The sequence below is a fragment of the Notolabrus celidotus genome, chromosome 8 (genome assembly GCF_009762535.1).
Source record: "Notolabrus celidotus isolate fNotCel1 chromosome 8, fNotCel1.pri, whole genome shotgun sequence".
NCBI lineage: Eukaryota > Metazoa > Chordata > Actinopteri > Labriformes > Labridae > Notolabrus > Notolabrus celidotus.
In genome coordinates this window covers 29,699,908-29,712,822 of record NC_048279.1, presented here as the reverse complement: position 1 = coordinate 29,712,822, position 12,915 = coordinate 29,699,908, and the positions used below count along the sequence as shown (strand labels likewise).

General features: G+C 40.0%; 1 protein-coding gene across 1 annotated transcript in view; it reads right to left on the bottom strand.

Moving 5' to 3' along the window:
- glrbb (glycine receptor, beta b) overlaps positions 1–12,915 on the bottom strand; it is a 35,911-nt gene that overhangs the window by 6,683 nt on the left and 16,313 nt on the right. Inside the window, exons 5-8 of the mRNA XM_034689270.1 lie at positions 9,818–10,044; positions 7,901–7,983; positions 5,984–6,124; positions 2,130–2,282 (exon numbers count right to left, since the gene is read on the bottom strand). Of these exons, the coding sequence (XP_034545161.1) occupies positions 2,130–2,282; positions 5,984–6,124; positions 7,901–7,983; positions 9,818–10,044 (604 nt within the window). The remainder of the gene's footprint in view (positions 1–2,129; positions 2,283–5,983; positions 6,125–7,900; positions 7,984–9,817; positions 10,045–12,915) is intronic.

Sequence of the window (12,915 nt, the reverse complement as noted above, 5' to 3'; positions counted from 1 at the left end):
ACAAAATAAAGCCGGTCTTTGATTCAGACTCTTTTTGTAATGCAATTGTAAAACATTTGGGGTTACATTTGCTTTTTTCCTCTATCTGAAGAAAATACACAGGATACATAAAAACTCAAGATTCCCATTTAACACAAGGAGGCACACACACACATATACCTGGACACACACACACACACACACACACAGCACAGAGCAATAAATGAGAGTAGTCCCACACCTGGGTGTCGACTGACCTGGACTGATCCCATTTAGAGAGGAGTCAGAGGAGGCTTCCAGGAGGAGTTGGAGTGATGATGGGATGAAAGTGGTGATAAACAACTGGAGGGAGGATGGAGAAAAGGAGGCAGTGGAAGACTGGATTGGGATAAAAATGGATTATCTTAGCCATGCAGCCGTGCACACACAGTGGTGGCCGTGTAATGCTGTATGTGGATGGCACTGACGTATTAAACACAGGTTTAATTATGTGGGAGGAAGAAAATGTAAGAAGTGGGATGGACGTTTTTTCCAACTATGAATCTAGTTTAAGGGTCGCTGAACATTTCACATCATGCAGGGTGAGGTGAAAACTGCAAGCAAGAGTGACACTAGTGATCTGTTTTGTGCCTGCTTTATTCAAGACAAAATGCAACATGAAGTATGAAACCATTCTAGCAACCCCTGGAGGCTGGTTGAGTAGTCTATCTGGACCTCCTTCAGGCTGGGCACATTGTGTTCTGCTCTGGTTTGGGAAAAACAGCCCTGCTCCTCATGCACCCCAGCATACCTCTTCATTAATTGGGTTAATAGGGATCAGGTGTGCTTCATTGGACACCTGAGTGTCAATTGGTTCTCTGCGTCTAGTGAAAAACCCTTGAAACCCACACTGATTTGCATAAAGATTTAGAAGAAAGACCTTTAATTAGCAAAACCTTGTACCTGCATAATTTAATCTTCAGTATGCAAAATGTTGCAGAAGTTTGAGATAGAAAAGTTGGTTTATGTGAAAGGTGCAGTAATACAGCGACTACAGGTAACATCAGCAGAAGGGCTGGTGCAAGGTGTAGAAACATCACAGGACCCAACATTGACTGATACAAAAATTGGTTTAGTTCTGAGAATTTTGCCTGGCTAGTTAAACCAGGGGAATTTGTCCTTCTCATCACTTGAACCTCCACTTTCGCCCAGCTGGTCTCGTACCTCTACATATTGCTGCCAGAGTTACTTGGACTTTGTGTTACACTTCTCAGCAGAATGGTGAAAACCCCTCTCGTTCATGGGCTGACCCACAGGTTTATAAACTTCTGTATTTTTGTGAGTGGTGTCAGACAATTGAATAAAACGCTCATTTGCCCCAATGTTGATGACACATTTAGGCTACTTGCTGCTCCGAGTCAACCCACGACTCATTTTGTTTGTAGGATTAACTGGCTAACATTAGCTGATGTCTTAGAGCCGGCTACTCTCAATGCATAGTGCGACCAGTGTTCATGACATTTGTTTTACCTTTGCAGTGGGAAAAGGGTGTAATGATGTAAGGACAGTCCTGCTTTGGCCTGCTTTAAAATCTTCCAATGTGAGACCAAAACAACCCAAGAGGAAAAATGCATCATTCATGTATCATTTTATCATTCAATTCCAACAAAAAACAAGTGAGCTACAGGTGTGAAAGCACCCTTAATTATTCCACTTAAACAGCAGCTGAAATCCTCTGCTCCAAAAGCAGACAGCACCACAGTGGTGGGCCTCATCTGTCAATTACAGCTATACTCTGTGATTTATCACATATAGAACAACACTGGACATGGTACCATGCTTGATAGATAAAGTCCTTCAGGCTGTCAGAGTGATTGATGATGTCATGTTGGGGATGATTGGGGACACAGTGTCACCGATCCTTAAAACATATAAATCCTACAAAGGTTTTTTTTATTTTATCGACCAGTGTTTCCCTCCATGGCTTTTTACTGTAGGACTTTTCACACCTAATTACCTCAATAACACCATCACTCTTAGCCACCCCTTTTGTTTTTGATCCCACCAACCATCCACACGATCTGCCCAGTTTAACAACTCGGGGAATATTTATAGATCTAAAGTCGGTGAATTTCAGAAGAAGGTTGTGGAATTGATTAAATAATCCGTACCCAAAGGGACCCTAGCAGCACTGGCATCAGGGTTGATCCAGAAGGAGAGCCAGGAGAGGACTACGATGAGCAGCGTGGGGGCGTAAACACCCATCATGTAGAAGCCCACCTGTCGCCTTAGGGTGAAGATAACCTCCACACATGTGTAGTACCCTGCATGGAGAAGAAGATCAAATATGATTAAACAAGATTAGTTTGACACTAAATTTACTTTCAACTTTCCTACTTTGTCAGATACAACACTTTTTATCAAACACAAAGTGACTGCTTTCCCAATCTAGAAGCTGAGGCCTTTAAAGGCAGAACTCAGGAGGGGGGGTGTTCTTTATTTGAAATGAATACCAGCCAGTTGCTGCTTAATGGAGACCAAGACTCATTGATTATTGCACATGTGCAAACTCAGTAGATTGGGAGGACAATGGGGAAAATAGTTCATTCATAAATGAATGTTACCAGGACTGCTAGTATTGTTGTCACAACCTTCAAAGTTATCAGTTTGTGATGTGATAAGTATTTGGAGCAGTTCTGGAGTTTTGCAGCTTTTTTGCACGGTGTCACCATCTTAGAAGATACGGGATTGAATAGATATATTTTCAGATTCTGCAGTTTGCGAAAAGTTCACAACAAAATGATATTTACCCAACCACAGCCCCTCTTTTCAACTGAATTATATTGTCCCATTTTTACCTACTCAGTCTAGATGAACTTTGGGAGATCTAGCCTCTGAACTGAAACAGAGCAGGTGAGAGAAATGGCCCGGCACTGCTTCGGTCTATTAAACTGGTTTTGGCATATAAAAAGGAACTGTGGGGGCCAGGTTAAGTCGTGTATCTGATCTGCCTTCTTTTGTCTGGGCACAAAGCAAAGCAGAGCTGTGCACACCATTAGTAAAAGAGAAAGTGAGAGAGAAGGGGGAGAAAAGGTCAATTGGCAGGAGGACTGTAATATCATTTTGGCTAACTTTGTTAAAGCGGGGACCTCTCACAGCATCCAGCTAGCACCCTGAAAAGTGATAACACGTCTTTTAAGAGGGATATTCCACATGCTGCTTTCAACATTGCAAGGAAGGCGATAGTCTCCATCAGTTGGCCTTCAACCAGTATGGACAACGCATTGATACACTCCATGACCTCCTACAGCAGCATTGTGTTTCTGCTCTTTGAGTCTGGCAGCTCCGATGGGATGGCAGAGTGGATGGGCTGAAGTAATATTTAACTAGCCCTGGGATCTCTGCGGTGAGCTTTATAAAGCATATAAGGGTTCGCCTGTGTCGCAGAGCAGGCTCCAACCAGTCGTACACAGAGGTGATCTTTGTGTCTGGCAAGGTTGCTATGACGACCCATTAAAAGGCTGACTCACTGCCAGTGCTGAGCCTCCAAAGTGTGAGAGCACTGAGGTCATACCGGCTCTTTTGGCTGATAGATTTTCCATTTCACGTCTATTTCAGTGTTGTTTTGTGCCCATATTGGTCTAAATATGTGAGTGGCATGGTGCTGTGACCTTATTTGAAGTTTATTTGTTTTAAATTTATATTCAGAATTTTCCTGCCAACACACAGAAGACCAGTGCTGTCATCTCGGCCACTTCCAAACAAAACAACATGGGAGTAACCACAGTTAAATGTTGTTCAATTATACCATACAAATGAGATTTTGCTGGCAATTAGTGAAGTAGTGTTGAGTCAACAGAGGCAGGGAAGAAATGAGTTACTAAGCATCAGTGTAGCTTGATTTAAGAATCTGATACCACTTTGCACATGTGGACAGTAATCTATTCAACTTATTGGACCTCAAGGATACACAAAGCCTTTTTGTGGGTAACTTTGTGTAGTACTAGCTTGTATTTGTTTGCAAAAATCACCACAGGGCTGCTTTAATTTCTCAATTTATGCAGAGATTAAAAAGTGATGTCTTCCATGGATCAGTTTTTATTCATGTGTTTTGCTTCTCATTTTAATTTATGTTTATTTCATTTCGCTAAGGGCTCAATCTTACCCCAGAAATACTAATGTTTGTTTGTCCCAACTTGACCCTGAATGCACCCTTAAATCATAGTTGGTATAACTGATATGAAGATTTAACTCTATTTTTATTTTGATATGCTGTTCTTTTTTTTCTGGCCAGTATAAGCTTGAGCACAGAGAAGTTTTTGTAGCAGATCTACTGGGATGATAATCCATAGTGCATCTTTACTATATTGCAGGCTATCAGGGTGTTGCAACTTAATTTCCTTGAACAAAGCAGGGATGATTGAGGTGTTATAATCCTTCCGCCTTTACCAAAGAGATGATTTCTTTCAGTCAGATAAGACCGTGCAATTGAAGCTGGCGTCTTGCTGCCCCGAATCTGATTGAAAGATTCCAACTTTCAATCATCTTAACCCAAATAATCTCACCCTTACAAAAAGACCAATCATCCTCCACTGAGGCCTTTATGGGACCTAAAACACTGTTTGTATGAATGCACCTCTGAAAGAGTAGCAACACTTCACAGCTCCAAAAGAAAGTCCATCTGGCAGCTGATGTGAAGCAAATCCCAGATCAAGATAACGAGAGATTAGTTGTTATTGTGCCCAAAGACTTTTTGTTGGACAGATTTTCAAATGTCATGACTTACTGACGAAGTGAACACAGAAACTTCTTGGCCAAGTTTTTAATGATCAAGGCAAGTAGCAGCAATGCGAACACACTTTGTGTCCAATTTTGTTTTTTTTAAAGCTTTAAAGCCCGTCCAGAACAAAATATTCTCATCTCAGAGAGAATAATTAATAAAAGGAAGAGAAGCCGAAAAATGAAAAGAGCTGAGGTGAAAACCGTGTTAAGCTTCAGAGATACTGTTCTTGATGGAAATGATCGAAAAAGAACAAACTGGTCTCAAATGAGTCTACAAAATCACCTCTAAACACGCCATTACTCTGTGGTAGAAGCCTGCGTGATTAAATCCCAAGCTGGCACCACAAGAACAAGCCAACACAAAAGTGCAAAGAAAAAGTTTTTAAATAAGATTAACATGAAAACATCGCAGTTTGTTAAGGTTTAGTCACCAAGTTACTCAGTAGGGTTTAGAAACATGGTTGTGGTTTTGGATAATTAAATCAGCAAAGCCACGTTACATCACAGTAAATCAAAAGTTAAATACATAACAAAAAAAAGAACACTCAATGTCAACTTTTAGTCTTACAGGGACTTCAAATCATTAACAATGTGCTCCCAGATGACAGTTTTGTATTTCTTTGACCAGTACATAGTGCTTGAAAGCCAACTCAAAAGATATTTAATTTGTTTGCAGTGGGCTGGTGTGAGGTACGTGTCAATGGTATAAGTAATAGCCACTGCCGATCAAAGTCAGCCCCCGTTTGGAGCTGATGATAGCCTAGCTTCCGTGATTCTCCAGCTGTTTTCTCATCAAAGGGTCCGAGCTAACCAGCATCCCCTTTAGGTAACACACTTACTATTGACAAGTACCTTATACAACCTCCCTTAAAAAACACAAACTATCCCCTTAATAATACTTCAGCAGTCTTAAACCATATCGCCAGATTTGTGCTGGGTTCATGTGTCACCAAGAAAACAGGTCTTAATTGACTTCAACTAGTATTAGTTTTAGCATGATTCCAAAGAAAAGGTGAATCACAGTATTTTCCATCTCTAGGTAATTTAGTATTAAAAACATCTTTCTTTAAAATGTTGTAAAAAGGAAGGTTTCAAGGTCTAACATTTCCCTCTGCTGTAAATAATAAGCTTCTACAGAGTTAGAGTTTAAATGAACTGATGTGTGTCTTCCTTTCTTAAATACATTTGTGTAAGTTGCTTTTTAATATATTAAAAGTAGATTGGTTTGTGAGGAGGATAATACCTGTTCCTTCATAGAATTTGGTGCAGTTCCCATAATCGATGTCTTCCTGTCTGATGTCAAACTGTGGCAGAGCGATGGCGTCCATTTGCACCGGGTCTCCAGTCTGCCACATAAACTGCAGGTCGTCTGTGGTGTAGCCAACTGGATGACAGAGTCACAGAGGAACACAGAGTCAAACAACATTAATATGCAAATATATAGTTTAAACCAAATGAGTGAGCACACACATGCATATATATTCATACACATGCCCACCATATCTGCTTTCATGTTAACCATGCTCATAAACAGGAACTTACAACATGACATAAATGCACAGTGACGAGCAGAGAGCCTTAAGTCTTAGCAGTCGGCTTTGGCATTAGTGGGAATGGCTTGAAGTTATTTTACTTATTTATGTCTAAACTGCTTTGTAAACAAGTTGCAATAACTACAGTCAAGCTCAATTAGCTGTGAGACTTTCACAACAACCCTAAAATATGATGATTTATTCCACTTCTCTAAGTGCTTGCTGCTGAAATTGCCCTCTAAACACCGGCAAAAAGCTTTCACTTACCCCAAAAGAACAGTTTGAGAAAAAACAACAAATTTATCCCCAGCTCATTAATACTGTATCTCCCCAATACTAACAAGCAGACGGGTTAAAAGTCCAAATGAAATCACATTTATTCATCCCTTTGGTGTCAGAATTCATGTTTCACTGTGTGTAAAGGTGCTGTTAAAACATTTTTATCATAAAGGCAGAAACAAGGTCTTAAGGCAAATATGAAAATCAGAGAGGCTGGAGAGGCATGTTGGTGCGTTTAGATGACCGCAGCTGGCAGTGTGCCAGAGCGCTGGTGCTACACCCTCGGGAACAAGAGACATAGTAAACAAACCGACTGCAGCGTATGTGTCAAACAGCGTGTTAGTGGAATAAAGAGAGTGAGGACCCTAGCAGCATCTAAACCAACAGACGCATCGATCACAGGTACTTTACCATGCTCTTTAATCTGGTGTAGCTGACAAGCTAATTAGCAACTAGCCTGCAGTGAGACATTAGTAGCTCATTTTTCCACTGTAATGTTTGTTTTTTTCTACTTGCTGCAGAATATGGTGTTCATAAGTCATAATTAATTTCTAAGAGCGGCTGGTTAGTTGACATCGGTGGCCTAACTGGAGTGTATAGTGCAAGAGATCAGCTGGATAAGAAGGTGCCAATACATTTCAAGCCTTAAAAACAATCAATACAATTTAAATCAATCCTAATCAATCCTTAAACAGTTCAAGAACCTCTTCTGCTCTTCTGCAGTCTTATCAATAAGTTTAAGGCCTGTTGTGGCGGGCAGATGGGGTGTGACGTCAATCCCACTGCTCCACCAGCCAGATCGCATCTGCACATGCCATGGCTGCACTAGCGAAAAATGTCAGGTAATGTCAGGTAATATGGCTTCACATCTCACAATGGGAGGAGCATGGAGATGCAAACTCAATATTAATAAACAGCAAAACAAACCAAAGGTTGCTCACTGTTAAGCCATGTGGTCGTCAGCTCATAAGGCTCATTGTTACTGTCGCTTGTGTTCTCTCTGTCCCTCAGCTTTAATAACACACACATGGACTTCCTGCTCTTGGCCTGCTCTGCTGCAGAAGTTTTTCTGCACTCTCAGTTTTGGATCATTAAGACAAGCCTTGTTAGCCATCAGATCACCCGCTGTGAGTGTAAACTCTGTAAGCCATGAGTTGAGTTCTTTAGCTGTTTCATAATAACTTACACAGACAGAGGTACAAGAAGCTACCAAGCAAACCCAGATGGAATTCAAACATATATTTTGTCAAAGGAGAACAGATCTACTGTAGTAGACTAAAATAATACAATATAACTTAAATTGGACTTGAACTGATGAAGACGTTTAAGGTGATATTAGTTCAACTCACAGCTTTCAAGTTGCATTTTACACCTCTGTGTGTCCATCGGGAACAACGTCAGATCCAGCGGACAAGAAAGAGTGACAGATAACCTGGAAGAGGATGAAGAAAAGCAAGTTTAGTTTTGCCATCACACCCCTCTTTTGTTATCTTCTTATACCCTCTTAATCTTACACATAAACCTTGTTTGGATGAAACTCGTTTGCCTTCAGATCTCAAAGGATTTAAGGGTTTACTCAAATGTCTTTTTCTACAGGAGTGGCATTTGTGTGGGAGGAGAAAAATATGTTACACTCATGTTTACTGAAATATCACAAGGGCTGTCTCAGGGGATGATGGAAACCTAACAAAGTAGAGCATTGCTGTTGTCTCAGCATTGAGCCCCCTGGAAGATCGAGTGTTTTTATCGAGTGCTATGCATGTTAACAGTCTCATTAATTTCTAGTTTTCATTCTAAAGACTTCAGCCTTGATCATTTCTGACCTTAAAAGAAAGAGAAAATGTAACTCCCTACAGGGTCCTCAGAGAAAGAGAGGGAAAAAGCCTTTCATCGTGATTTGAGATGCTCACAGGACTTTTTCACAGTTGTAGATTTGCAGGGCATTAATGCAGATGATTAGTGATTACATTTTTCATCAAGATTTAAAGGTAATAGTTCTGAGCACCCTGGGCTTAAATAATATAATGTGTGTGTTTAGTTTTATTTGAACAAGTATTTAAAGCTAAATTGGATAAGCTATGCTCTGCTGATAATGTCATTCAATAGCAATTATGTTCCACCTGAGACCTCATTCATCCAGCCTGTTTATTGACCTGGATGCTGAGATAGCTGCTGCCAGGAGTAGTTCACTTAAGATACTTGAAAATGAGAGCAAAGATGTGTTAATATCAGCGTTTTTAATCCTGTAACTTGACTTAGGACGACTCCTTCTGCTGGGTTAGTCAATGCACACTTGTCCCCATCATTTATGTGTGTTTAACACAAAGATAGCTAGTAGCTGGGAGAATATAAAGGTTCCTAAGGTTCTGTTCCCCAGCTCAACATCCTCTTGATATAACAGTATCCGGGCAGGTGTGATGTTCTGGTAAGGTCTATTTCATTGTCATTTAATGCAGCTCAAATTGTCCACATTTACCCTGCTGACATCCTCCAAAATGTTGCCCTACAATGCTATCTTTGGACATTACCTACAAAATGGTGAAACATATCTTTGCCATTGCAACTTAATTTGAAACCTCATCTCACTTTTTTTTCTCTAACAATATGACCTGCAAAGATCATCACTACCAATATCTCACAAGGTTTCTTCATAAAAAGAGAGCAAAGGACATTTGGAGCATGAGGATGATATGCCCCTGTTGTTCCAATCAATCAGGCTGTGATTGATGTTGTTTCTCAGCAATCATCAGTTGTCAATGGGTGTAATGTCAGAGCATTGACTGTACCAGACCTGTTTCAGGACTGGATAACACATCAGAGATGTTGGCTTTGATTCAAAGCTAAATAAGTAGTTTAAATGTTGTGGTTTGAATGGAAGTAATATAAGAAAAGCAGAAACTTGAGACGCATTTATGCACCGAGGGAAAGTTTATACTGATAGTTGATGGTTGGATGAAACCTGTCTGTAACTAAATGTGAATCATTGGAGAACTGACTGACTTTCAGATACATGGTGAAGGTTTTGAGAAGCTTATTGTCACATATACAGCCAGCTTTTTTTCTTTTTATCACAACAGCAAAAATGAGAGACTTAGAGGGTTTTTTTTTATAGAATAAAAGACAACTGCATAGTGATGTGATATTTTCCTAGCACAGTAACTGCTTAAATAAACAGCATGTATTGCATATGTTATCAGTCTTTTGATGAACTGAACCCCTCAAATATTTCAGAATAGCTGGAAAGAGGACTTCATTCGATTCATTACCTCATACTGATGAGTACGTCTCCATTACGGAAGATAAAGAGCAGGATGTTCTCCTGCGTGACGTCGTGAAAGTTGGCGCTCTTCTCATTAGCGAAGAACAGGTCCGGTTTCCAGAGACATTTAAACATCTTTGGATCAACTGTGAGAGAATCAGACTTGAAGTCCTGAGGTAGCTTCAGCCGGGGGTCGTTCCACCGCTGCCGAAGGAAGATGTTGACTCTGTAATCCTGTTGGGTAGAAAAACATACAAGAAAACAGTTATTGACTGCTCAATGTTGTGTTAGTGTGTTAAAAAACCAACTGTCTCTGTATGAGCTTTAGTTAATTTTGTTCTAGTCCCTCTCTTCACAGGGAGAGATTTTCCAACTTTCTCCTTATCTACATCAGATATACAGAATGAAAAATGCCTGTAAGTAGTTGCAGATGTCCTTTGTGTCTCATGGGCGAAGCTGCTATTGTTACTACCACCAGAAGGCATCATTTGATATGTACAGTGACGTAGAGAGGGGCCCAAAAGAAAGAGCTATTTCTGTTTGGATTTCCACCTTTGTCTGAATTGCAAACTAGCAACAAATCCATTAGGGGGAAGGAGGGACTCGCATCCTTAAATAGAAGCCCAGAGGATGTTGTGAAGGAGGACGTATTGGATATTCAGCCGTGTTCATTAGGCCCATAAACAGCCCACCAAATTCAGCAATGCCAAGGAAGACATGGCTGCTTTACCCTGATGTATAAGATAAGATAAGATATTCCTTTATTCGTCCCACAACAGGGAAATTTAAAGTGTTACAGCAGCAAAGTAGACAGTATAGAGTAAACAAGAGCATATACAATAGTAATTATTAAAAAATATCTGCAATTACAAAGAGTAAATTAGCATATCTTAAGACCAGTATTTACATAACTTTATAAGTAAATTTACAATATATTTACAAAACCAGAGATACATTAAGAAATGTGCACAGAAGTAACATAGGTGAATAAAAAAACAACGTATAGAACTCAGAAGCTTGGTAGAAAAGTGTATTGCACGTTAGGGGTGAAATCAAGAATAATAATTGCACATTAATAAATAGACGAGGGAAATATTGCACTTGAGTCCTTTTTGGTGAGGTTATTGATTATAAAGTCTGACCAATATTCTGGTACATGTAGTGCTGGCATGGCCTAGCTAGGAAGCAGGGCAACTTGATAGTCTTCTTAATTTCATCATGCTTTAAAGGGAAGTTAGTATTTTTTTTTTTCATTTGATTTTCGTTAAGAAGGAATATATGAGACAAATGTAAATAGTACGTGTATTTGCTGGCCATCATTTACTGGAGGATTCTAGCCAGCTTTGCCCCAGTCAGAGAACCAGCACAGAAGCTAGGCTATCAGCTGCAATTTTAGCACAACATTTTACTAATTTGAGTCTGATCCAAAACACCAATATCAGTGTAAGTGCATGCTATATTAAGAACATTTTCGGTGCTTTACTTTGCCATCAAAAAGCCTAAAAAAAAAGCCTATTTGTTTTGTCAAATAGGACACAACATGATCATGTTCCTCTGTCTGTCCGCTGTCTCTGTCTACCTTAGCTGTTCAGCTGTTCACTGTCTGAAGGTGTGTATAGCCTGGCAGTGCTGGCATGGTTTCACAGTGAGTCAAATTGGCACAGCAGATGTGTTTAAAGCGCAGTTAAAATATCTATATTTAGCGCTCTTGTGTCCACAATTGTATGTCAGGGCGAAGATATATTGACATATCAATATGTTGTCTCTCATTGAGTGTGTGCTGTTCAGTATTTCTCTCAGTTTAACAGCAAAAGGCCTTGGTATGATATTTAAAGCATCTTTGGCCCTACATAAATCTGAGTTACTTTTCTTACACCAATTGTTTGTTTGAAAAAAACACCTTTTGTTTGCTGCTTTTCAGGTCAACAGAAACTTTTTTTAGGGGTATGATGGTTCATTGACAGGCTACATTTCCTCCTGACAAGATGTGTTTAACTCAGTGATGAGCAGAATTTTCTCATGCAAACATTTCAAACAGACCACTTTAACATGCCGAGTGACATTTTACAGCTGCAGCCAAAACTTTCATAACATCTCTTTTCAGAGCCATCATCACACAGCAAAATGCACAGTGCAGGGGTCAAATGTTATCCCTATAGCCACACGTGAAACAGAGAACACCTCATTACAGAGCTTATTAGTAAAATTTCACATTCTTGTTGGTGGGAAAGTATCACTCAGCGAGGCTTTGGGGATTCTGTTTTTTGTGTGTGCCCGCTTTGATGGCGTGCCTCAAGCTGTTCTGGGACCAGGTGTGAGGAAGGACTATTAATGCAGGGTGTGAAGATGGATGACATGTCAAATAAAGCCGCCAAAATACCAGCTGTATGAGTGGGGGTAGGTGTTGGTGTGTGCGTGCTCAGAGGTGAGAGATTAACTTCCACTGTCCATCCCTTCATTTTTCATGATCTTAACAATAATGGATCCGTTTTTCTATTTTTGATGCGTGGGCATGCTGGAAGCAAACATTTATCTGTGTTTTCAGGTTAAAATAGAAGCAGTTTATCTTACATACTGAGGCTTTATACTGGTAGTATTATTGACCATGATACCACTGACATGTGAACATAAATTTTCACTAGTATGAGATTAGAAGAGAGGCGATTCGATGTAAAACCACTGCACTGGTGGTTGCCACAAAACATTGAAACAACAAATAGATATACATTGTTTAAGCTGCTTCTATGACTTACTGTCTATCTTTTAAGAGCATGGTCTCTATTCTAGGTGATCATCTTGCATACAAAATTCACCATGTTTCAGCCCCTGTGAGACACAAGGCCACAGAAAGCACGCTCCATTGGATTGTATCTATGGCAACACAGTACACGTATTTGGCTATAGATATTCCCTCTGGAGAAACTCTGAGTAACAGCCAGCTCTGACAGTGAGAGACAGCCAAGTGGCCTAAATGTGGATTCATACTGCATCTGTTCCTCATGAAAGTAGGTGTGATAAATTGTGTCAGCTATATGGTACCTTTATTCTGCTATCCACTGGATATTGATGGGTACAGTAAAGCTTGTCTGACAGCTTTGAAGGACA